This window comes from Furipterus horrens, unplaced genomic scaffold, assembly GCF_987537825.1.
Source record: "Furipterus horrens unplaced genomic scaffold, mFurHor1.1.pri manual_scaffold_4, whole genome shotgun sequence".
NCBI lineage: Eukaryota > Metazoa > Chordata > Mammalia > Chiroptera > Furipteridae > Furipterus > Furipterus horrens.
Genome location: NW_028327174.1, coordinates 155,909,474 through 155,932,632, shown reverse-complemented (window position 1 = coordinate 155,932,632; position 23,159 = coordinate 155,909,474). Strand labels below are relative to the sequence as shown.

The 23,159-nt window shown below is 43.4% G+C and overlaps 1 protein-coding gene across 2 annotated transcripts in view; it reads right to left on the bottom strand.

Moving 5' to 3' along the window:
• The window catches only part of ENTREP1 (endosomal transmembrane epsin interactor 1), a 50,804-nt gene that overhangs the window by 1,009 nt on the left and 26,636 nt on the right, over positions 1–23,159 (bottom strand). Inside the window, exons 3-10 of one of the 2 annotated variants that reach the window (XM_090274157.1) lie at positions 20,418–20,528; positions 13,802–13,930; positions 12,271–12,378; positions 11,998–12,140; positions 5,079–5,208; positions 4,839–4,917; positions 3,355–3,510; positions 936–1,228 (exon numbers count right to left, since the gene is read on the bottom strand). In XM_090274157.1, coding sequence (XP_090130283.1) covers positions 936–1,228; positions 3,355–3,510; positions 4,839–4,917; positions 5,079–5,208; positions 11,998–12,140; positions 12,271–12,378; positions 13,802–13,930; positions 20,418–20,528 — 1,149 coding nt within the window. The remainder of the gene's footprint in view (positions 1–935; positions 1,229–3,354; positions 3,511–4,838; positions 4,918–5,078; positions 5,209–11,997; positions 12,141–12,270; positions 12,379–13,801; positions 13,931–20,417; positions 20,529–23,159) is intronic. The other variant, XM_090274158.1, reaches the window with a different exon arrangement.

The window sequence follows — 23,159 nt, the reverse complement described above, 5'->3', positions numbered from 1 at the left end:
GGGAAGGCTATCCCTGATATACACATTTTTTATACTGCATAATCCCATCCATATGATCTGTAATATTGTTAGTGCCTTGGGAAAAACTCAGGTACTTCATTATCACCAACATCATAGAACAATCACTGGGATGACACTTTGTTTAGTTTGTACCATTCTGAGATTTTAAGGTCACTTAAAAGGTTAATCCCCCAAAGAGAAGACACATTCCCTTTGTCCTTGTTTCTTGATTAAGAAGAAAATTCCAAAGTTTAAAATGGATCTGAAAATGTATTCTAGTAAATCAAATAATGTGAAAATGTGCAGAGATACAGAGGTAGAGACCACCTAGTCTAACCCTTCACTTGAAGATGAGAAACCTGACACCTAAGTGGATAATTTGCATGCCCATTTGTGTCTTTGCCCCTGTGGCTTCTGGTCAGGGGATTGCCTGGTGCTTTTTAACCTATGGAAAGGAAAAGGTGTTTATTCCTTTCAGGCCTATCAGCTGAAGTGTCTTGCTAAGCATTTCAGGGGAATGTGAACAGCTCCCAGAATCTTGCCAATATTAAAAGTCACGTATGCCCATCATTGTCAAAGCGCTGAAAAAACATGCCATATCAAGGGAAACTTCCAACCTATGACATCCACTGCTGACTGTGACCACACTGCCCAGACCCCTTGCTTTTATCCCCAAGCCACGCCCCTTCCTTTGTCCAGGCCTCCACATCCCAGAAAAATAGGTTTTTCTCCCTTCAGGCCAAGAACACTGTGGAAGAGTCACCATGCCTGAAAAGTGCATGCTCCAGTTTCCTCTCCCCACACCGCCTACCCATGTTTCCCTTGATCCAGTGACCATGAACTTACTGTGCCTTGGACAGGAAATCAGAGAAGCTGCTTTCGCTGCTATGGAAACAAGTTATCTGATTCACAACAAATAGTTATAATAAAACTACCTGTTCCAGGACACTGGCACTTGTAATGGCTTCCTCCATGTGCTCCTCATCAGACTTCAAAACAGACTTAATGCTTTCCACAAGCTCGCGGATGTCTGGGGTCATGTTGGAGGAGGACTGCTCCAGGAACTTCGCCACCAGCACCTTGGTGTCTACGTAAGATTTGTAATCTATTAGAGACCGCGGTCTGCATCTTGAGGCTTTGGATCTCAGACCCCTCCTCAGGGGCACCGCAGCCAGATCCGGTCTCCCTTCAGTCTGAGTCGCAGCTTCGCAGCTGAGCACGGGAGCGGCTGTGGGCAAAGACAAACAAACAACACATACCCATGGGCCATACCCTGTGAACACATGCCCGCGTCTAAACTCAGTGTGGAAAGCACATGACAAATGCCAACAGCCATGCACATCTTGCTTTTCATTTTGCGAAAGGAAAAAGAAAGCAAAATCCACAACTATGACACAAGCTTATTTCCTGATGTAGCTCCAACAGGACACGTCCCCAAAACATCTATTGTGCCACATAAAACATGACCCCAAGGTGGAGACAGATGATAGAGGGGAGCATCCAGAACACCAGAGCGGAGCAGCAGTTCCACGGGGTGATGACCAGCATGTGGCGATGGACGGGGCAAGCAGGCAGGACATGGCTCACTGACGAAAGAATGTTCCACAGGGGGAGGATGAGGAGCCACTTAGGGACAGGGACCAAGGAAAGACAAGACTGTGGGATGAGTGGAATGCTCCGCTCACTTAGACTGTACCTTTGTCCTAAACGTCCTCAAAGACACCATACTGACTTATATTATCAGTGCTCGCACCACGGTGTGAGGCAGCTCTATGGCTGACGGTTACAGAAAGAGAAAGCTAAGTGCAGAAAAACTACGTGATTCCAGAAGTCACCAGTGGGCCTGGGAAAGCCACCGCAGGCTCTAAGTTCCACGACTACCTACTTTAGCAAGGGTATAAGGACCGGCAGAACACTATGGCACCGGCAGGCAGGTGACGTGAAACTCGGGCCTGGTTTCCACGTGGTCAGAAGCCAGCCAGCAGCCTTCCGCGCACAGGACCCTGGAGATTTCAGTCTGTGAAGGCCTGATAAACAGGAACCTAGACATTCAGTGAGGAGAGGAAGCAGGGGTGGAAGAAGAGGTGGAGAAAGGGGTCATCCTTTTCCCCTGGAGAAAAGTAGGCATGAGGATCTTTACACAATGGTTAGTGGCAGCCCTCCAAGGCTGCCACAAGCATATCCCAGAGAGCGGCACTCCTCCAGGAACACGCCCTACACATACTCCTGTGTGAGAACAGGGTCTACACTCTGTCACGTGAAGGCAACCTGGTCCCTTCCACCATGGAGGGCTCCAACAGGGGAACACGTGTTGTCCTCGCCCCTGAGGGACTGTGTGATGGGAAGATCTAAGCTGTGCAGACAGCGAAGTTCTCATTGAAGCCAGTAGGTGGCCAGCTCGAGTCCTCAGCTTGCCAGGTAGGGCAGGGACCCAGAGCGAAGACGGGCCTGGGAGCTGAGGGGCCAGGCCGCCGGCCACCTGGGGTTGCAGAGTTGCGCCCAGTCCCAGGTGGTGGGGCTCCTCCCCAGTCAGGAGCCACAGCAGAGACAAGAGGAGTGTTCTCTCTGGCTCCCACACGGTCGGGCCAGAGCTGCAGCAAACAACACAGGCTGTCAGAGGGAGGGAACCAGAATGTCAGGGGGTGACGCAGGGCCCCAGAGGAGGCAAGGTGAGAATAATATTTGCATAGAGCAGGAGGAGAGCAAAAGCCACGGAGAGAATAGGTCACCGAAGGAAGCCGATGCTGATAGGGTTACAGAAGGTTTTCATTTTCTTCCTTTAGTTCCTTTATTTTTACCATTTTCTGCAATGAAGACGTATTTGGAGATGTTCAGGTATTCATATATTCAAATAGCATCTATACACAAGCAAACTCAAAACAGGGCAGGAAATGAAGTGTGAGTTTCACTCTAAACCCAAGTTCTTAAAACAAGGTCAGATTTAAATAATTTAATCTATTCACACACAGCTAAGAGATAACTAATATTAAATTATAGAAGAGAGGATAAAGAATACCACCCGTGAACTTTCCCCGTGAGAGAGAATAAGTATTCCCACAGGATCGCAAGCACCTAGAAATCACAATCACGTTCGTGTCTTCGCATAGTGCCCACCATGGTATCATCTGCAACCAAACGTGCTTGATAAAATGACTTAAAAAGAACACCACCCTACCAGCCTTAAAAGACGTGGCAGACATATATTCCTAATGTGCATGTAGAATATCTCATTTCCTCAAGACCTCTTAACATCCTTTAAGATACCTCTCCAAGGGCAGGGTCCCCGGCAGCCAGAGCTTCCACCTGGTGGAGGCAGATGCGCGCTCTGAGGGGGAGCCGGGGGAGTGGCCTCACCTCTCTCCACTGAACGATGCAGCACAGGGTCGCTCTTCGATCTCATCCTCAGGGGCTGGAGGGCTCTCCGGCCTCTCGCAGGAGGAAATAGCGGGTTTGAGTTGGCAGTTGAAGTGGACGCACCTTCTTCTCCAGGTGCGTTAGGAATGTCTCCATCTGAGTAATTTTTTTAAGAGGAGAAACAAAAATTATTTCACCAGCTGCAGCCCTCAACATTTTGGGCAGGAAACACCTGTGAGCCCAAACCTGCGGGGGTTGGGGGGGGGGGGATACACAGTGAACAACATTTGCTTAGGCTGCGGGCCCAGGACGTTTTTATGTCCCAGCACTACGGGAACTGCTCCCTCTCCAAACCAGCACTCCAGATCTAAAACAATCAAACAAACACCTTCAAATCCGAGGGTAAAACAAAAAAGCCCACCAAAATGTCTGTTTTTTCGAAAGGTGTGAGCACCTTCTCCAGTGAAGCACCCCAGCCCAGCTCCGGGGCTGGGAAGCTCCCACCCATCTTACAGTTTCTGACCGTTGGGGATGAGCTTGGTCAGGTGGGAAGTACGACCTGCATAGGGAGGTGGCTGTGCTGTGGGCTGCAGACAAAGTGCAGGCAGAGGGGGTGTCTGCGGGCTGGGCTGAGAAACGCCTGGAAAGCTAAGTTAAAGAGCCAGTAGCCACTAAGTGAATCAGTAAAACCCCTCCGGAATTGGAGGACTTCTGCTCCGGAAAATAAAATCACATCATTTGTGAGCCTGAGTGCGGTCTTTTTTAAGAAATGAAAGAACTGCAAACATACTTAGGAAACAGAGCGTTGCTGCCTAATTCCACATGAGACGGACAGTGAACAGAACAGAAACACAATCCTGGATGGTGCTGCTGAAAAATTACCTCCATCTGAAATAGCTAAAAGTTGATTCATTATTTATGACCATGTGCAATTTCGTCCTGGCGGATAATTCCCCAGGTCATTTAAAACCTCTCCAGAGAGAGAAAGCTGTAACAATGTTACCTTAAATCACAAAGATAAATATAAACTGACTCTAGTATTTAATGCAGGTCTGGAAATCAGAAATCACTACATGTTGAGGTGGTAGAAACTGAGTCCTAGGTTAGAAATGACAGCGTAATTTCACAGCAGATAACCCTGTAATAAATGAAATGCTTTCTTCTCTCCAAAAGAGGGAAAAGAAAAATCTTAGGTTGGAAAACACAAGAACGTGCCAAATTAAGCTCTGTAATCTATTTCATAGGTCCCTGCGAATACTCTGGTTATTCATAAAAGAGTCTAAGGATATCTGTATTTCTACCCACAACTTTCCTCCCTTTGTAAACCCTAAAAGTTGGTAGTAGTTTTATACCTGGAAAGGATATAGCTTGACTTACTTCCCCCAAGAATATCTGGCCTCCAACAAAATACCACACAGATCATTATTTTACCATGTTCTAATTTTCTGAATCACAGGTTGGGGCAGTGATAATGTGGTTATTACCTTGAGTCACTGTCACACAGATCGGTTCCATGGGGCTTGTGGCAGCTTCTGATTCTCCTGACATTTGGAATGAAGACGTCTGAAAAGAGAAATATTGGTTGATATTCGACTCAAGCACCTTCGGGGCTCAGTGGACTTCTTAAAAAGATTGGCTGTGCACGGTCTCCCACTGCTCTCCAAGCCGAAAGCTGCTTCTCCTACTTGCAGTCAACATACCGGAGCGAACTGGTTGCACAGTACCTGCTCCCGGTCGGTCTGGTTCACGACTGCCTCGTACGGAGGTGGGGGATCCAGAGGACAGAATACTTCCACGCCTTTGATTCTGGCTCCATATATATGCGGTAGGGGGATAACATCCGGACCAACCATCCTAGGAGAAGCAAGTTGGCATCAGGAAGCACGTCCTACAGACAGACCAGGTGACCTTAGCGGCTCCTGCGTACTGGCCTTTGCCTCGAGATGGTTATCCTCAGGCAAGCGGCAACGCATCACATGAGATAGCATCATTCCTTTCAAATCCACTAGGCAAAAAGTAAGCGATAATTTCTGAGAGACAGAGAGCTGATTAGTGATTGCCAGGGGCTGTGGGGAAGGGAGGGCGGGAGGGAATGGGGAGTGACCGGTGATACAGAGCTCCTGGGAGGTGGTAAATGCTTTCGACTAGACTAGACGGAAGAGACAGTTGCACCATACTGTGAGTTCACTAAATGCCACTGAATTCCACCTCCAAGAAAAGAACAAAACTAGAGACACCGGGAAACCGAATTATTTCTTACATTAGTACACGACAGTTTTCTTGCCTGGATTTCCCTAATGTCTGATTCATAGTAGAGACTTAATATTTGTTAAAAAAATATTATAAAGGATAAATACTTTTTTTTAAATAAATTTTTCAAATAAAGCAAACAATGTCACAGCTCAGAGACAAAGCAGCATACAGCAAGAGGAATCCTGGAGTGGCTCTTCCTAAAGATAGTCATTCAGCAAACACTGAGCACTGGCTGCACGTCAGGCCCTGTGGGTGAGGGACCCGTGACAATAATAAGCAAAACAAACCCCCCACCACAATATTTTCTGCCAGTGTCCGTAGAAAACTAAACACATACACATATACACACACACTCACACAAATGATCTAGGTGACAAAGACCCTACATTTTAAAATAATAACTAAAAATACATCGAAGTTTGTATCTTTTAACTAAACTTCCAGTTATAAAATAAGTCCTGGGGGTGTAATGGGCAGCATAGTGACTATAATAAATAATACTGTATCGTATTTGAAAGTTGCTAAGACAGTAGATCTTAAAAGTTCTCATCAGAAGAAAAGAATTTTTTTTACTATGTTTGGTGATGGATGTTAACTAGACCTATTATGTTTATCATCTGCAATACACACAGATGTTGAATCATTATGTTGCACACCTGAAATTGTATTCAATTTCAATTATATGTCAATTTTTTAAATACACAGAACACCAAAAAACCTGTATTCAAGCCACAGGATATTGGATAAGGAAAAAACAGTTAACAGCAAAGTTTATTATCTGTTCCTAAAATGCAAAAATGTACAGACACTAAAGGAAACTAATGAAAAGACAGGTTCTAGAACCAGTTCGTGCACTGCTTTCTGGGAAAGGTGTTCCAGATTTATGGCTGTTTCATGTTTCAAAAATGCAATTGGGGGAGGAAAAGATTGTGATGCTCATTATTCCTAACAATAAAACTTCTGGAATTCTTTGATTTAGAAGAATGAGACTCTACAGCCTGAATTTTTAAAAAGAGAGAGAGAGAGAGAGAGAGAGAAAGCTCTCCCCGTTTTTTTCCTTTATCTTAGAAGGAAGACTCTCAGCCCCTGCTTGACCTGATAGAGAAGGGAGAAGGTTACATTCTGACAGCTAATGCAGGGATATGTGCAGGCTCAGTACATAACACATAACATATCTAAAGGGAGGCACCAGCGTGAAGGGTCTCTCCCAGCAGTGGCTGGGAGGGGTCCTGGTAAAGTTACCCGAAGGGATATTATATGCTCCCCTTAGAGCAGGGCTTGCCCATGTGTTTCCCACTAATTCTCCATTCCAGCCAAAGCTGTTTAAGAACTATAAACAGCCCTGGGTGGTGTGGCTCAGTGGATTGAGCACCAGCCTGCAAACCAAAGGACTGCTGGCTTGAGTCTCAGTCAGGGCACATGCCTGGGTTGCAGGCCAAGTCCCCAGTTGGGGGCACACAAGAGGCAACCACACATTGATGTTTTCCTCCCTCTCTTTCTCCCTCCCTTCCCCTCGCTCTAAAAATAAATAAAATCTTTTTTAAAAGAAGGGAAAAAGAGGAACTATAAACGCCAAGTGACTCCAGGAATCCTGACCCTCTGGGACCTGACTGAAGACCCTTTCCTGACCAATGAGTAAGAGGACTTGTTTACTCAGTGAGACAGGAGACCTAGGGACTCCTCCTGTCCTCTCCAGACGGCCAGTCTTCAACCCTTACTTAACACAACCCTCATGACCATCTTTCTAGCACCTACAAACCCTTGATTTCCCCCCTCTCAGCCAACTCTGCCAGCATTTCACTGCTGTGCCCTGGCCCGGAAAGTTAGTACCCCATCTCTGTTTGTTGGATCTGGTGGTCTATTTTGTATTCCCAACCCAGTGGCTACTTATACAGTATGTTCACAGAGAAAAAAGGGCTTGCTTGGGGCTAAGAGGCCAGAGGAAAGGCTTCCATTTTAGATCCTAAGCTGCAGAATCTCATCAAGAAGGAAAACTGACAGAAAAGAGGGGATGTATTTTATCTAAGTTGACGGCAAAATGAAACGGGTTCTATGGTGGTTATTAAAATAACCAGCAAAAGCCTCATTGTGATGGAAGACGTCGCTGGAGTTCATGCAGAAGGACAGTTCCTTTTCTGTTAGGCAGCTTTTCCTTATTTATTCCCTTATTTACTGCTTTGGGTAAGTAAGGATCTGTGGGAAATGTGTCTGCTATTAACTGGCAGATTTTTTCCTGGTCGCTTAAGGGTTTTATCTGGGGAGGTTTCCAAACTTACATGGCCCAGGGCCCCCTCTGAAGATTCTGCTCTAATTGCCCCTGGTGCGGCCCAGGTGTCTGTAGGTTGTTAATGCCCCCAGGTGATCCCAGTGCACAGCCAGGACTGAGAATACTGCAAAAGGAAATGGATCGTGGGGGCTGAAATTAAAACTTCGTTATATCTGGGAAAAGTGATCAGATTCTTATTAAGAATGAGTGTCTTTAGCCCTAGCTGCATGACTCAGTTGTTTAGAACGTTGTTCCGTGCGCTGAAGGGTTCCAGGTTCAATTCCCAGTCATGGGACCTGCCTGGGATGCGGATAACAACCAGTTGACGTGGTCAGGGCACATACTTGTGTTGCAGAGGACAACCAGTTGATCTTTCTTTCTTTCTTTCTTTCTTTCCTTCTTTCTTTCTTTCTCTCTTTCTCTTTTCTCTCTCTCTCTCTCCCCCTCTCTCCCTCCCTCCCTTCCTTTCTTCCTTCCTTCCTTTCTTTCTTTCTCTCGCTCTCTCTCTCTCCCTGCTCCCACCTTCCCTTTCCTCTCTCTCTAAAATCACTGGAAACATGTCCTCGGGTGAGGATTTAAAAAACAAAAAAAGGAATGAGTATCTTTAGAAACTGCTCCCTGATAAAGCAGCAAGAGGTAAGATTAAGGACTGCTTCTTAAGAGTAAGATACATGCCAAGAATATTTTAAACAGGGCAATTAACAGTGGCAGAGCACAGTGGAAACTTTTAATTTTAGAAAGATTTTTTATGCCCATTATTTCATTGACAATCCTCCCAGCAGCCATGTGACAATGCAGAAGAATGAGGAAACTGAGGCTCCAAAATGGAAAAAGATCCCTCTGGGGTCACCCTCTAAGAGACTCCAGAGCCCTGGCTCTTTCAAGTTCATCCCACAGTCTCCAGAAAGCCTTCACTGTTTCGTGCTCCTGAGCACAGAGGGCGAACAGGAAACTCAAACAGATCATGCAAAGTATGTTCTGCTTTGATGCTACAAATAGGCCTTGAGAACACAGCCGAGGGCGATGCAGCAACTAATATGTCCTTGCCCAAGAATGATCTTCCTCTGTGTCCTGGAAAAGCTGTGTGTGTCCTTTTACTGGGCACACGGTGGTAGGGTTGCTGCCTGGGGGGGGGGGGGGGGGGGGGGCAAGGCAGGGCCCTGGGTCAACGACTAGCACAGCCTGGACCCACTTCAGAGTGGGTTTTGAAGCTCATTAGGAAAGGAAATGGGTGGGTGTCGTCTTCACCTTTGAGAAATGCCCAGGTCAACCTGGCCCCCCTCCCCACTCTGCTTTAATTTTCTATAGCAGGTAATATCCCATGGTCCAACTAGGTCCACATTCATGAAATAGTTTAGTGATTCTCCCTTTTGAATCCTGGCTCAAGCCAATGTCTGAGAATGGGGAGTCCCTGAGTCGTGGAGACGAGGTATACAGCCCCTCTGTACTGGCTATCGATTCACAAAGGGGGTGACCCATGTTTGGACGGGGAACATGGCTGCAATCAGGCTTCTGGTTAGGACAGCAACTTGAGAAGCCCTTTGTCAAGGAGACAAATGCATGAAGCGGTTATGTTTATACAAGTTAAATAAATAAGCCTCTTCTGAGAAGTCATAACACCTTACAAGAAACGGGGAGCTTTCATTGTGTGAAAATACTTAACTGGTTGTGGAAATTAAAAAATATATGTTTTGCCTGCCTGCTTACAAGAAAAAAATTTACCACTTGGGATTAAACACCTCGTGTCTATAAAGTTGATTTATACTGAGAATCCAGCAAAGTCAATTCAAACTTAAAAATACCTCTGAGAGCCCTGGCTGGATTGCTCAGTTGTGGAGCCTCATCCGGTACCCCAGAAGTTTATGGGTTCAGTTCTTAGTCAGGGCACATGCCTAGGTTGCAGGTTCCAGCCCCAGCTGGGGCACAGGTGGGAGGCAGCCAGTGGTTTTTTCTCTCTCATATCCATGTCTCTGTCTCTGACTCTGTCCCTCTCCCTCTCTCTCCCTTCCTCTCTCTCTAAAGTCAATAAAGATATATCATTAATTGAGGATTAAAGGGAAAAAGCTTTCTTTAAATATCTCTGATAGAATATGTATATAAAGGTGAATAGAGTTAGCCATTTTCAAAAGAAGAATGGGCTTCACTCTGAGACTGGTGGAATTTCCAAGGATGAGAGTACTTGCCCATTGGAGAGATGATCTAGGCCCCAGCTACACAGTTGAGGCCAAGCAGTGTCTCCTTTCTCACAAGGGTGTTTTGCTTTAACATCCTCCCCCAAGTTCCTTCCAGAAAGTTCTGAATAGTAATCCCCTTGATGAGAAATTTGTCTGTCTCCTTTGAACCTGGATTTGGCCAGGGGCTATCTCAGGACTCAGAGGGACGAATCCCGAGATGCAGATATATCCTCCAAGAGTGGAAATACCCACATTGCTAAACATGGCTGTGGAAGAACAGAAGAGAGGAGGGAAAGAGACGAGAAGAGGCTGGGGGGCTGGGAGGTGGGGATTCTACAGGCCTCTGCTGGACAGCAGGACTCCCAAACCCACATGAGTCACTTTCCCGTTCTGCTACTACAGGAAATTAAATCTGTCTGTCACCTCCTCTTAGGTCAATCAAGTGCTCACCCACAACCTCAAAGAGCCAAGGAATTTTTCTTCTTGAAGAGGGCGTTTCTCTTCTGAATAACGAAACACTGGACATTTTACTGCTCCTCCATGAATTCTCTGCACCCAGCCTGAGATTGGGCTAAGGTTTTAACCAATGGGTCCTAAGGTGCACAAAAAATGTGGGTTTTGTTGCTGTCTCTCTGGCCCGTGTAATTCTCAGCTCATTTCCTCAGAGACTAGGGAAGCTGTCCTGGCCCCTGAAGCTTCAAAATTTCACTACTCCTGCCTGACCAACAGGGAGGCTTGAGCTGCTTCTCAGGCTGCTCCTGGCCCATCTGTCCAGCCAGCTAATGCACCCTATGGCTTTGTGGTCATCCCTCCTTCCACATAGGTGGGTGGCTAGGTGGGGGCCTGGAGTTGGGCTTTAGGGTTGACTCTGAAAAACAAGTCAGGAAGATAACCCAAGGGAAAGAACACTAACAGCCCTTGGTGGTAGCTCCCACTGGCGACCTGTTTCAAAGTCACATATGGCTCCCGCAAGCACTAAAAAATGGATTTCCAAAAACACCAAGCCTGGCCCCGGATCGGACAACTCTCCAGTGTACCTCAGGCATTAAAATTTGTAAATCCCTGGCCCTCAGAATATCAAGCTAAAGACACTAGTCTTACAGTAGAATTCAGAGATTCTCTACTGGACACTTAAATATAGGCTTACTTATTATCCTCTAAATTCAGCTTAAGGTTTACCTTGTCCAGGAAGCCAGCCCTGACTGGCTGACTCTTCCTTCAAGCTCTCTGCAGCCCACCCACCATTCCAGGTTAGGTGGTCCCTCTCCATGCATTTAAACCCTCTCCTTTGAGTACCACTTACTCTGATCGTAATAACATTCATTTTGAATGACCTAGACTGTGAGTTCCTTGATATGGGATGGAAGCGGGGTGTCTAACTCATTTTGAATCTCAGTAACCCACCACAATGATTAGTAAGGAGCTGAGAACAGATTAAATGTTTGTTGAATGAATAAGCAAAGTCATTCCTTAGAGAGTTACAATTCTAGTACCTGGTAACAATCAGAGAGAGGCATGTGGCATTCCATTCTACAGATAATAATTCCTGAGAGTTAAGAAACAGATGATCCAATTTTGAGCTAGAATTTGAAAATGGTAATAAGCCCGGTGTCTATTTTTTTCTAGACCAGGGAGGAGTAATTAATAATTCATCTTTTTTTAATGGCTGGGAAGAATTTCATGATTTGGGGACCTGCTGATGGTGCTATAACGAACATCGATTTGGCTTAACTAAGTGCGTTTCCAGGGCAACAGCAGCTCTCAATCATGTCAAATTACAGCAGTTATCTCACTGGGTGTCAGTTTTCCTGGGAAGCTAATTGAAATTGAAAAAGTATATCCTTAGGTCAAGGTTGGACTTTTCTTTGGTTTCATGCAGTTTATCAGAGAGCGAGCAAGCATGCACCCTACAGAGAACTAGGGGCCGGGGGGTGGTCTTAGGAACGATACCTGCGGTACCTGCGGTTCATCCGGGGTGTGCATGAGTAATATGTGGCGAAATAGGAAGGGGGAGGCACTGGAGGCACAAAGTCATCGGGGTCTGGGACGCGTCTGTGTTCTTCCACTTCTTCGGCAGAAATCTGGGATTCATCCTAATTAAAGAGCACCTCCGTTAGTCAACACCTTCACTACAAAGGCTTGGAGAGAAAAGCAATGAATTGCACAGAGTCCCCGGGCAGTTCAGCAGAAACACAGTCATGGGGCCGCCTTGCATGGACTTACGCTGCAGGATCTCCTGGCTGCAAATATCTGGAGGTAGCGAAGGGCGGCTGCCACCAAGCAGACAGTGGTGGTCAGGGCATTCAAGGCACACAGGGCGAAAAGGACTTTCTAGAACAAGGAAACAATGATATCACTGAGTACTTGAAAGCAGATGACCAGAATGCAATATAAAAAACTCCATAAAATAATAATACTGTCCCAATAAGACAATTCTCATGAGAAAAGTGCTCCTCAAAATGCTGCTGATTATTATGACTCATGCAATAGTGTGTACCTCTTAATTTAAAAAATTTATCTTAGAAGCTTCCTGTCCCAGAAAGACCTGATACTACAATAATACTTTTTGCGAGCATCAGAATACTGTCTGGAAACATTCCTTCCAGGAAAGCAGTGAGCTTCTCTTCTGAAGTCAGTGTCCCCAGTGACATTAATTCCAAGCCACCCCCTCCTACAGCCTTGCACTAGGACAGCTTGCTGCTTATTTGTGGCCACTGATTCTATTTCAGGAGCTATTGGCAGAGCTACCCAGGGCACCCAACTAGGACAAGGGAGGGTGCAGGCTGCCCAAGTGTAAACAGGGCTTCTCTTCTCGAAATAGTAGCAAAGGCAATTCCGAAAGTTTCTGTTGCCACAGTCCTGGCTCCTTAGTGGGGCTTTCCCCAAGCTAAGTCTTGGCTTAGGAAGTTTGGGGGTGACTCAGCTACCAAAAATCCAGAAGCCAAAGAAAGAAGGCCATTTTTACATTCTTCATAATCTAGAGAGCTGGCAGCTTCTCTTTTGCCTCAGAGATTCCTCCTCCCCACAAAAAATCAACCCCAAAGATCTAACTAAAGAAAGCTGTCAGGTGGACTATCCAAGAGCTAATACCTCCCAGTTCACCAACTGATGTTGTCACTCACTAGACTTCTGGGCCTTGAGTCAGAACGCAATTTTTATCCAATTCCCTAACAAAGGTTAATTTTGTATGTGTCTTCAGCTAGGATCATTTATTTTTAATCTCTTTTGTTTATTATAGTTGTTGCCTATTAAACAAGATGTAAAGTGCTTGAATTTGTCCTGTATTTCCTGACCAATATCTCTCCTAAGTCTGTGTCCCAGAACCATAGCACGCAACAGCCAAATAGACTCCTTTATACTAACATAGGAGCATCAGAACAATGACAAATGGGCATGCGATTCAAGGTCTGTCTAAAAGCTACATCATATATGTGTGTATAAACATATATATACACACATGTACACACATGTATATATTTAGGCTCCTTTACATTGTTTAATATTTTATAATTCTTTAACACAAAGAAAGCCATCCCATAATTTAAGAGACACAAAAAAATATGTGATTCTCTTTGAGTCACATGTTTAATTCTTTCTCTGAGTCACTGATGAGGGATTGTTCACATCTGCTTTCAGAAGCATAACTATTTGATGGAGGTACCAGGGTAGAACTATTTCAAGTAACTTTGCTTTCTCTGGGACTCTGGGGTCTATTTATTGTTGGGGGGGGGGGAGCGGAGTCCATTCGAGGTACCTTAAGTAGAAGGTGAACTGCACTACAAGGCTGAACCGGGAAGAGTTTCAAGGCGTTTTCTTTGTCTGTGCATTTGGCTGGTTGAAATTCTTCACAACAGAAGCAAATCTTGCCTTCACCTAAATCCACCTTAAGGGGGGAAAGGCAGAACAATAATTTAATTATTAAGAAAAATACAGAATCTACACCATGGAGTACCAATCCTACATGATGAGATATGATAGGGTTCAGTGTCAGGCAGTGTTTGTATCAGGCAGGATAGGCTGTGTAACAACCAGCCCCCAATTTCCAGTAGCTTAACCATACTACATATCCATTTAGGTCAGCAGGGGACTCTGTTCATCATATTCACCCAGAGACTCAGGTTGATGGAGTATCTCCCATCTCAGGATTGATTACCACTATGCCAGAGAAATGGAGAACACAGGATGAATTGCACAATGACACTTAAAGTAGGGTTGCCAGATAAAATGCAAGACACCCAGTTAAATTCAAATTTAGATGACTAACAGACCATTTTTTTAGTAAAAGTGTGACCCAAATATTGCATGAGACATATTTATAGTAAAAACTGAGCTATTTCAAATTCAAACTTAATTCACGTCGTGTGTTTTTATTTGCTCAATCTGGTAACCCTTGCTTAAATCTTCCTCTTGGAAATGACCCTCAAAACTTTACCTCACAAATGATTGCCAAAGCAAATCATATGGCCCCACTGAACTCCAAGAGGGCCAGAACGTTCAGTCTACATTGTGCCTGTAAGAAGTAGATGGTATATTTTGGTGAACAGTAGTCCTAAACCATGTATGTGTAAAAAGATCTCTTAGTTGACATCTTCAATATTTCCTTTATTTGAAGTTATAATGTCACTGATCAGTAATCTCATATATTTTAGTGAGAGGCTTTTGGTCACTTTTCCAAGTTTATTTTGAGTCATGTTGTGAAAGGATGTAACACCTGATTGTAGCTCATAAGACCTATAATTTTAGGGCAGAGGTTTGTTCTTACTTGCTCTGTTGCTTGAGGTGTTAAAGTTGACTATTCTATTTTGGCTAAAAAGAAAGGCCACACCTCTCACACTTGTTAAATTAATCAGACAGCTTTGACTTCAGCTGCAAAATCCTTAAAGATTGACTAAACATCTACAATGTTTTAGTTACTAAACAGAAAAAAAAAGTTTTTTTCTTATTGAATTAAGATTTTTACCCTCTAGTTATAGTAATAAATTTCATGGTAGCTTTCCAAATTAGGAGAAAATTTAGATCCCTGTAACACAAATTGACTAGGAAACTAAAGGAAAAAATTCCACTACTGGCTGGATTACACAACATTATTTTAGTTTGGTTGTGGTTGTTCTTTCCTCTATTTTTCGTGTGTGTGTGTGTGTGTGTGTGTGTGTGTGTTGTGTAAAATTTGCATTCACACAAAATTTGCACACACAAATCTTAAACATATTGGTCAAGGAATTTTGAGCAATGCATACACCTGTGTAACCCAAACCTTGTCAACAGAGAGAACATTACCATCACAGTAGTAAATTTCCTCATACCCCTTCCCCATCAATCCCTGCCCACACCCTCCTAGAGGCAACCATGGTTTAGATATTTTTCTACACAGATTAGTTTTGCCTCTTCCAGAGCTCCATGTATACCTTGTCCTTAAACCTCACTGAACAGGATGCACTATTATATCAAGCACTGATGCCCAGATTTTGATAGAAATTCTGCTTCTGATACAAAGAATTACAGCCACAGTTACCTTGATGGACTCTATCAGTTCATTACCATTTGGTTTCTGTCCTTTCCTGATTTGTCCATAGAGATTATCTCAGCAATGTCTCCACACCTAAATCCACACACACACACACACACAAGGGTACAAGGCTGTTTGTACTTGTATTTTTCCTCCATTGCCTTACATTTTTGAAGGTGCATCCTACCACTAGTATCTATCCTAGGTTCTCACCTTCTAAAGGAACACTACTGTGGCCTTTGAGACAGGATTTCTCGAGGCAGGGTCTAGGCAGATGGGATGTCTTCTCTCAGGGGTCACTGGCTTTCTCTTGGCCCCTCTTCCATAATTATTAACAGTCCTGACACGGGGCTAAACTCTGCAGCTAAATATTACTCCCAATTATCCTTCTCCTCTAAATTCTCCTGCTGAGAATGTCCTGCTTCAGCACTGACAGCACTACCAGTAGTAACAAGCGGGCAGCTAACAGAGATGGTACTTTCTGTGTGTCTCCATTCTGCTCATGTACACAAGGCCCTCTTTTCCCCAAACGGGGACCGAGCTCGCTTTTTCCAACATGAAGCAGTACAATTTCTAGTTCTTGTACTTCTGTGAGCCTCCAGATCTTACCAAAGGATTCCACCCCCTCAGGTAAGATGAGTCATCTTACAGAGCACTCCCTCTCCACAACAGGCCCATTCCTGATAGAAGGAGTTCACTTAAGAGAGAAACCAGCCCTGTGTGCGCTGCTCACACAGCTGCAGTATTTACAAAACACCAGACATTCAAGGTTACAGAAACCTCTGGGGTGAGCCAGTGGGGATGCTTCTCGACCCTCAGTGCATGTTAGAATCTTCTGGGAAGCTTCCCCATCTTTAGCAGCTAGGGAACGGCAAACTATATGAAAAGTAAGGATGCGATCTCACTTTAGCCCCATCAGACTGGCAAAAAATTAAAAAGAGAGAAACACTTGTTGCTGGTGGAGGGTCACTGGCAGAAATGTGAGCTGCTGCTCTTTACTAAAGAAACTGCTATACATTTTAAATTAAAAATTCTTATTCCCCAACCACGCTGGAAAACAAAACCATTTTAGGAGTTTTAAATGAAGTTAGATATATGCTCTACCCATATGTATTTACTCAAGAGAAATACAAACAGGCTCACCAAAAAACAAAACAAAACAAAACCACGCTATACAAGAATATTTATAATAGCTTTGTTCATAATACCCCCAAAATGAAAACAACCCAAATGTCCATAAATAGGAGAATGGATAAAATAAAATGTAGTATTTTTATACAATGAAATACTGCTCTGGAAAAAAATAGATAAATCTCAAAAATTTCATACTGAGCAAAATAAGTCAGACACAAAACAATATATAGTGTATGACTCCATTTATATGAAGCTCAAGAACAGGCAAAGCTAATTCATGGTGAAAGAAACTGGAGCCTGCCTGAAAGGAGATACAAAGGACTCTAGAGTACTGAAAATGCCCTAGCTCCTGTTTGGGATGTATACATACGTGTATTTGTCAAGATGAATATACACATTGATCAAAACTCAGTGAACTGCACACATAAGATCTGTGCATTTCCCTGTTTGTAAACTTTACTGCAATTTTTAAAAAAAGAATAGTCATTAAATGGTTGAATGTGTAACAAAAAGAGAGAGAGAGAGAAGCAGAAGAGTGACCTCTGTCCTGCGACCCTGCTCCGCTCAGGTAAGAGCCTCACAGGGACATGCAGCGTTGTTGCTAAGGGCCAAAACCCAAACCACAACAAACAACAAGAAAACAGTAAACTAACCTACAATATCTTTAAGTGGGAGAAAAACAATATGCAGGGAAGTAGATACAATATATCCCATTTTTGAAAAATAAATTATAAATAACTTCATCCCATACATATTTATGGAAGATCATATGACCATGAGAACATGAAAGAGAACTTGCCAGCTTGTTACCATGGATTTGAGGTGACCCATGTGGATGGAGAGGAAAAGAGGAAAGGAGAGCATCTCTTACCCCAAAGACTTCATTTGTCGAATAGCCTCCCTAATGAAAAGCAATTATGATATGGCCCCATTGATGAAAAATTATGTGTTTTATGCACTAAAAATGGCAAAAAAAAGTCATCAGGTAGTTGACTATGCTATCCCATAATGGTAAGATTTCGAATTGCTTTTAAAATTCTGTCCTATACTTTAATGGCTTGTCCAAATTTTAACAATTATATAATCAGAAACAATCAGAGTTGATTTTGTAGTGAGAAAAAAAATTAAATTAAAAACACTCCTAAAAGCTTAAACAAATATTCATACCCAGACCCCACCCTCACCCCTATACTCCAGGGCAATTGAGAATCTCTGGATGTGGGACCGAAGTTTGGGTATTTTTAAAAAACTTTTCCCAGTTTATTCTAATGGGCAGCTGGGTAGAGAACCACAGAACATCTCATAACAGTCAACTATCTGTACCCTTAACCCCTGCAATCTGGATTCCAGTTTCTCCAGAGCTAACCACTAGGCTAACTTCTCACTTTTGTCCGCCCAATGTGGTTTCTACCCACTCCTTTTATTTATTCATTATGCAAGGTCCATCTCAAATACCTATACTGTATTCAAGGTAGCCTTCCCCATCTTCCCATGGGTACAAACCCTTCCTTGGCATCCCCTAGAACTGTGTCTCACTGATGGCTGAACATAGTCTACCCTGTTCTGAAACTGGCCGTTTATTCATTCCCTCCTCGAACACTGATCAGGCATTTGCAATGTGTATCCTATTCCTCTTGCTACTGATAACATTCTAGGTCAGAAGCATCTGACTTTTCTTTCTACTCTCTGCAGCCTCTGGCACTGTGTCTTGCATACAACAGATGCTACAGTTTTGCCAAACTGTCCTTCCATATATTATGAGCTTTCCTCCCAGCTTGTGTCTACGCTCTTTGCAACTTCTAATTTGCTGAGTGATTAGTACAGTAATTGGAAAACCAAGCTTTCTTCAAAAATTTTTTTCTGGGAGCTTTCTGTATATAAAGGAATGTTTAAGAGGCTGCTGAAAACCCCCAAGATAATAGAGAACCAAGGAAATTCCCACCTGGTAGAAGAGAGAAGACATGTGTATGAATATCTTTAGCCCCCAAAAAGGAAAGGATAAATGCCTAAGAGATGTACAGCTAGAACATTCTAGAAGATTATCTTGTGAGGGGACCAGGGACTATTTCCTGAAAGAGATCATCTTTGAGGCTGTAAAAGACTTCTGACACTTGGATGAACAGGGAAGAATGGCACAGGGAATTTGGGGGGATGGGGAGAGACGGCATTGTTAGAAATAAGAAAGTAGGGCAGGAGCCTGGGTAATGAGCTGCAGGCCCTGGCTTAATTCCAGGGAGGGTGAACTGCTGCAGGGAGTGGGCGGGGTGAGGTGAGTCACAGAGGCCCTTCCAAACCAGGAAGGGCTGTGACCCCTTCACTTGCTATCATTAAGGAATTAAAGGACAAAAACCAAAAGGGTTGCTAAGAAGGAGCAGCAGTTTTTTAGTGAGTCCCCAATGAGCTTTCCTGTTTGGGAAAGTCACGAGTTCCCTGCAAGGGCTCTATCACAGCCTTAGCAGAAATGTGGCAGCCCACTTTTCCGGCATCCAGCTGGTTTCAAAGGTGAGATTGCCTTGAAACCAGGTTCCAAACAGATGACATTTAATACAACTTCTAGAAAGTCATTTTACTTATTTGTTTGTCTGTTTATTCGTGTATTCATTTATTTATCATTGTGCTTTGCTCTGTGTCACAGGGAGATATTTGTTACTACAAAGTCCTTTTTAAAAGTTCAGAGATGATGACCAATTTCACTTCTGGGTATATGCCCCAAAGAACTGAAAGCAGATTTTCCTATAGATAGTTGTAAACCTTTTTTCGTAGCAGTATTATTCACAATAGCCAAAAGGAGGAAGCAACCCAAACATCCATTGATGAACAAGTGGATAAACAAATTGTGGTATACACATACAGTGGGATATTATTCAGCCTTAAGAAGGAAGGGACCTCTGACACATGATACAATATGGATAAGCTTTAAGGACATTATACTAAGTGAAATAAGCCAGTAAAAAAAAAAAAAAATACTGTATGATTCCGCTTATAGGAAGTACCTAGAGTAAAGTCATAGCAAGTAGTTGGTGGTCAACAGGGAAGGAGAATGTGGGGAGTTATTGTTTAGCATGAACAGAGTTTCAGTTTTGCAAGATGGAAAGAGTTCTGGAGATTAGCTGCTTAACAATGTGAATGTACCTAACACTACTGAACAGTTAGTTGAACAGTTAGTGGCGTAAGTTTTATGTTATGTGTGTTTTACTACAATTAAGTCTTAGAAGAAAATTCAGAGATGGTATAGGTCTACAGCCTTTTATACACAATTCTGAAATCCAAAAAGTTTCTATTACAGCTGCTGTCCCAGGTTGTACTGGGCTGTTACAGAATAAGTACACCACATTTTTCTTCCAAAAATTGGGAAAACTCTGAAACCTGAAACACACCTGGCCTCCAAAGGCTGTGGGTAAAGGACTGTGGACCTGTATTCTCATAACATCCATGTTTCCTCTTTGATGAGAGCAGGCAGATATTGATCATGGATATCTAATCCACCAATTAACTAACTAATGATGCATTATGTTACTGTGGTTTGGGCTTCTGCTGGCTGGCCCCTGCCCTGAAAAAAATAACTAACAACCTGAGCAAGATAATTAGCAGGCAGTTTCCTTTACCAATTTCAGGTTTCACTTTAGAACACCGCCCGGTGCTAGATGCGGCCAGCCGCACGCTGGCAGCCAAGGTAAGCCAGAAGTGCCAGGGTCGGCCCCGGTGCACACGGTGTTTTAGGACTGCTTACCAAATCACACCTGGGCACGCTGGACACAAACTGCGCCCCTTGGCAGCCCAGGATAAATCCAGCTAAATTTAAGAGGACACACACCACAGAGAGCAGCACGAAGAGGTTTACCTGAAATGGGAAGAAAACAGGTCATTAGAAAACGTTGATGGCTAAACTCAGAGAGTTTTTTCTGGATAAAACGAACTCACATTCTCTTCCCAGAGGAACCATTTAAAAAAAAATCAGAACCATGCCCTTAGGAGCTAACCTTTTCCCCACTACTTTTTAGAACTTTTAAAATGTGCTCAGGAGTGCACTAACTTTCAAATCTTCTACATAATTTCCAAGTCCCTGTTTTTTCCCCTCTTTGCAGATGAGGGAGTTCTGATCCCCGTCTGTTATCTGTATACATTACATGAAGCCATAGCTATTTTGTCCCAGAGTCATGGCGATTGTTCTGATGTTTGCAGAATCAGTGGTAAGTAGACAAATGGAGAATCCTAGAATATAAGTGGAACCCAGAGAAATCAAGGAGCTCAGAGCCATTGCTAACCAGAAAGTGTAGTACATGGGTGAAAATAAAGATGAGCCTTTTTTTCAGTTCTGCAGGAGACAGGCTGAGCCTCTCTTGATAAGACTGGAATTTCCTTGGTTGCCCCTCAAACCCTGCACCCAATCACTGGCCAGACAGAGCGACGCCACTGACCGCCAGGTACTGCTTTATCTGCTGCAGTATCAGATGCCTCAAAAAGAAAGCATAATTCTAATCCTTGCGTCCACCAGCTCACCACCCATCTCCATACCTAAAACTCAGCAGCATCAGATATAGAACAGGTAAGAGTTCATTACCCAACACTAGGTCCCAAGTCTCATCATTCAACCCTTAAATCCAGCTCATCAAATGACACCATTAAGAAAATCAGGACAAAAGCCCAAATGGGAAGAAAATGTCATGCATATGTTGAACAAAGAACCTCTTCCAGAATATACAAATAAGTCCTCAACTCAATAAAAAAAAGACAACCCTAATTAAAAATTGGGCACAAGACTGGAACATATATTTGACAAAAGAAGACACAGGAATGGCAAATACATACATGAAAGTGTCAACATCATTAATAACCATGAATGCAAATTTAAACTGCAATGAGATACCACTTTATACCAACAAGAATGGTCAAAATTAAAAAGACTAACAATAATGTAGGTGAGAACGAGGAGCCCATGGGCACTCAGACATCCCTTGTCTGGGTATAAAATGGTACCACTACTTTAGAAAACTGTCTTCAGTTTCTTAAAACTTAAATATAAATCTCCCATGCAGAAGAATTCCAAATAATTTATGAAGATACTCTGCCCTCAACTCCCTACACCACAGATGAGGGCTGCACAAGGTGAGCTCCTTCCACAGAACACAGTATGAGAGGATCGAGGAGGGGTAACCTCCCAGTGGAGAAACCTGACAAATACAACATCAACCAGTTGATCAAGTTAACATCACTAATAAGACAGGCCGATGGCAGGCACCCTTGATATAATAGGATGAAAGTAGCCTTGTACCTCTGGGGTCTTCCTCCCCAACACTTATAATAACCTCAATCTATTCATGAGAAATTATATAATATCTGATCATAAATGTTCAGTTTGCTAAGTTTTGTCTGTATATATATAAACACACACACACACACAAATACACTTTTCAACATAAGAAAGAAAATCCTGAATCTAGCTGTCCGGGCAGGAGTGTGAGATCATACAGTGAATGGGGCTACTTCTAACATGTCACCACAACAAACAAGATGAGCAAATGCTCCAGGCACTCACTGCCTGGGGGGCTGACCTGCCCTCCTGCACTGGAGGAGCTGCCAATGAGAAGTCAAAGTCAGGTCCTCAGAATGCTGCCCCTGCAAATCCCAGAATAAGGACCTGAGCTGCATGTGCTGTTCTCCAAACTTATTTCTGCATGTGGCTTTATTATTGTTGTTGTTGTTGTTGTTATCATTACTACTACTCATTACTATCTGGCCAAACAGTCGCCCAAATAACTCTTGTGTAGACTACAGTGCATATGTCAGACATGGGGGTTATTACAATAACAAGCATATCTCTTTCAGAGGTTGGATTGGGTTCAAGGGTACAAAATATTGGAGTTATTAGGGACCCACTTAGGATTTACAGGGACCTTCAAAATGGGCCCATTTAGCTTTAATCTTGCTATAATGGTGTAACTTCCAAGACCCAAATTTCCATCCCAGCCATCACCAGATAGCATCCCCTCAAACAGAAGATGGTGAAACATCAGCTACTAATGAAGAACATCATAGCCACAAAGCCTGTTCAGCTACACCAGGAAACCAGAAGAATTTCTTATGTTTCTTATACTGTCATCGTTCCTGCCTTTAAAAAAATCATCGCAGTGATTTGAGTTTCTCTTTGTGGAAAGCACCTGCGTTTGAAATCAGGAGACCTGGTTCAAATTCAGGCTTTCCCACTTGTCATGATATCTTAGGCAACCTCTTTGAGACTCACTTTTCTCATCTGTTAAACGGGTCTATCATTCAACCTACCTCACAAAGTTACTGAGGGAATCACATAAAATAATGTATATGGAAGTCCTTTGCAAAGTGAAAAATGCTATGCAAGCAGTTTTATCATTTTTAGTAATAGGCATTTTCTATTCTGAGAAGTCGCTTTCTTATTACAAAGTGAACTTCACAAAATGAATTCCACTAAGTCTGATACCAGCATTGTGTTCTTATG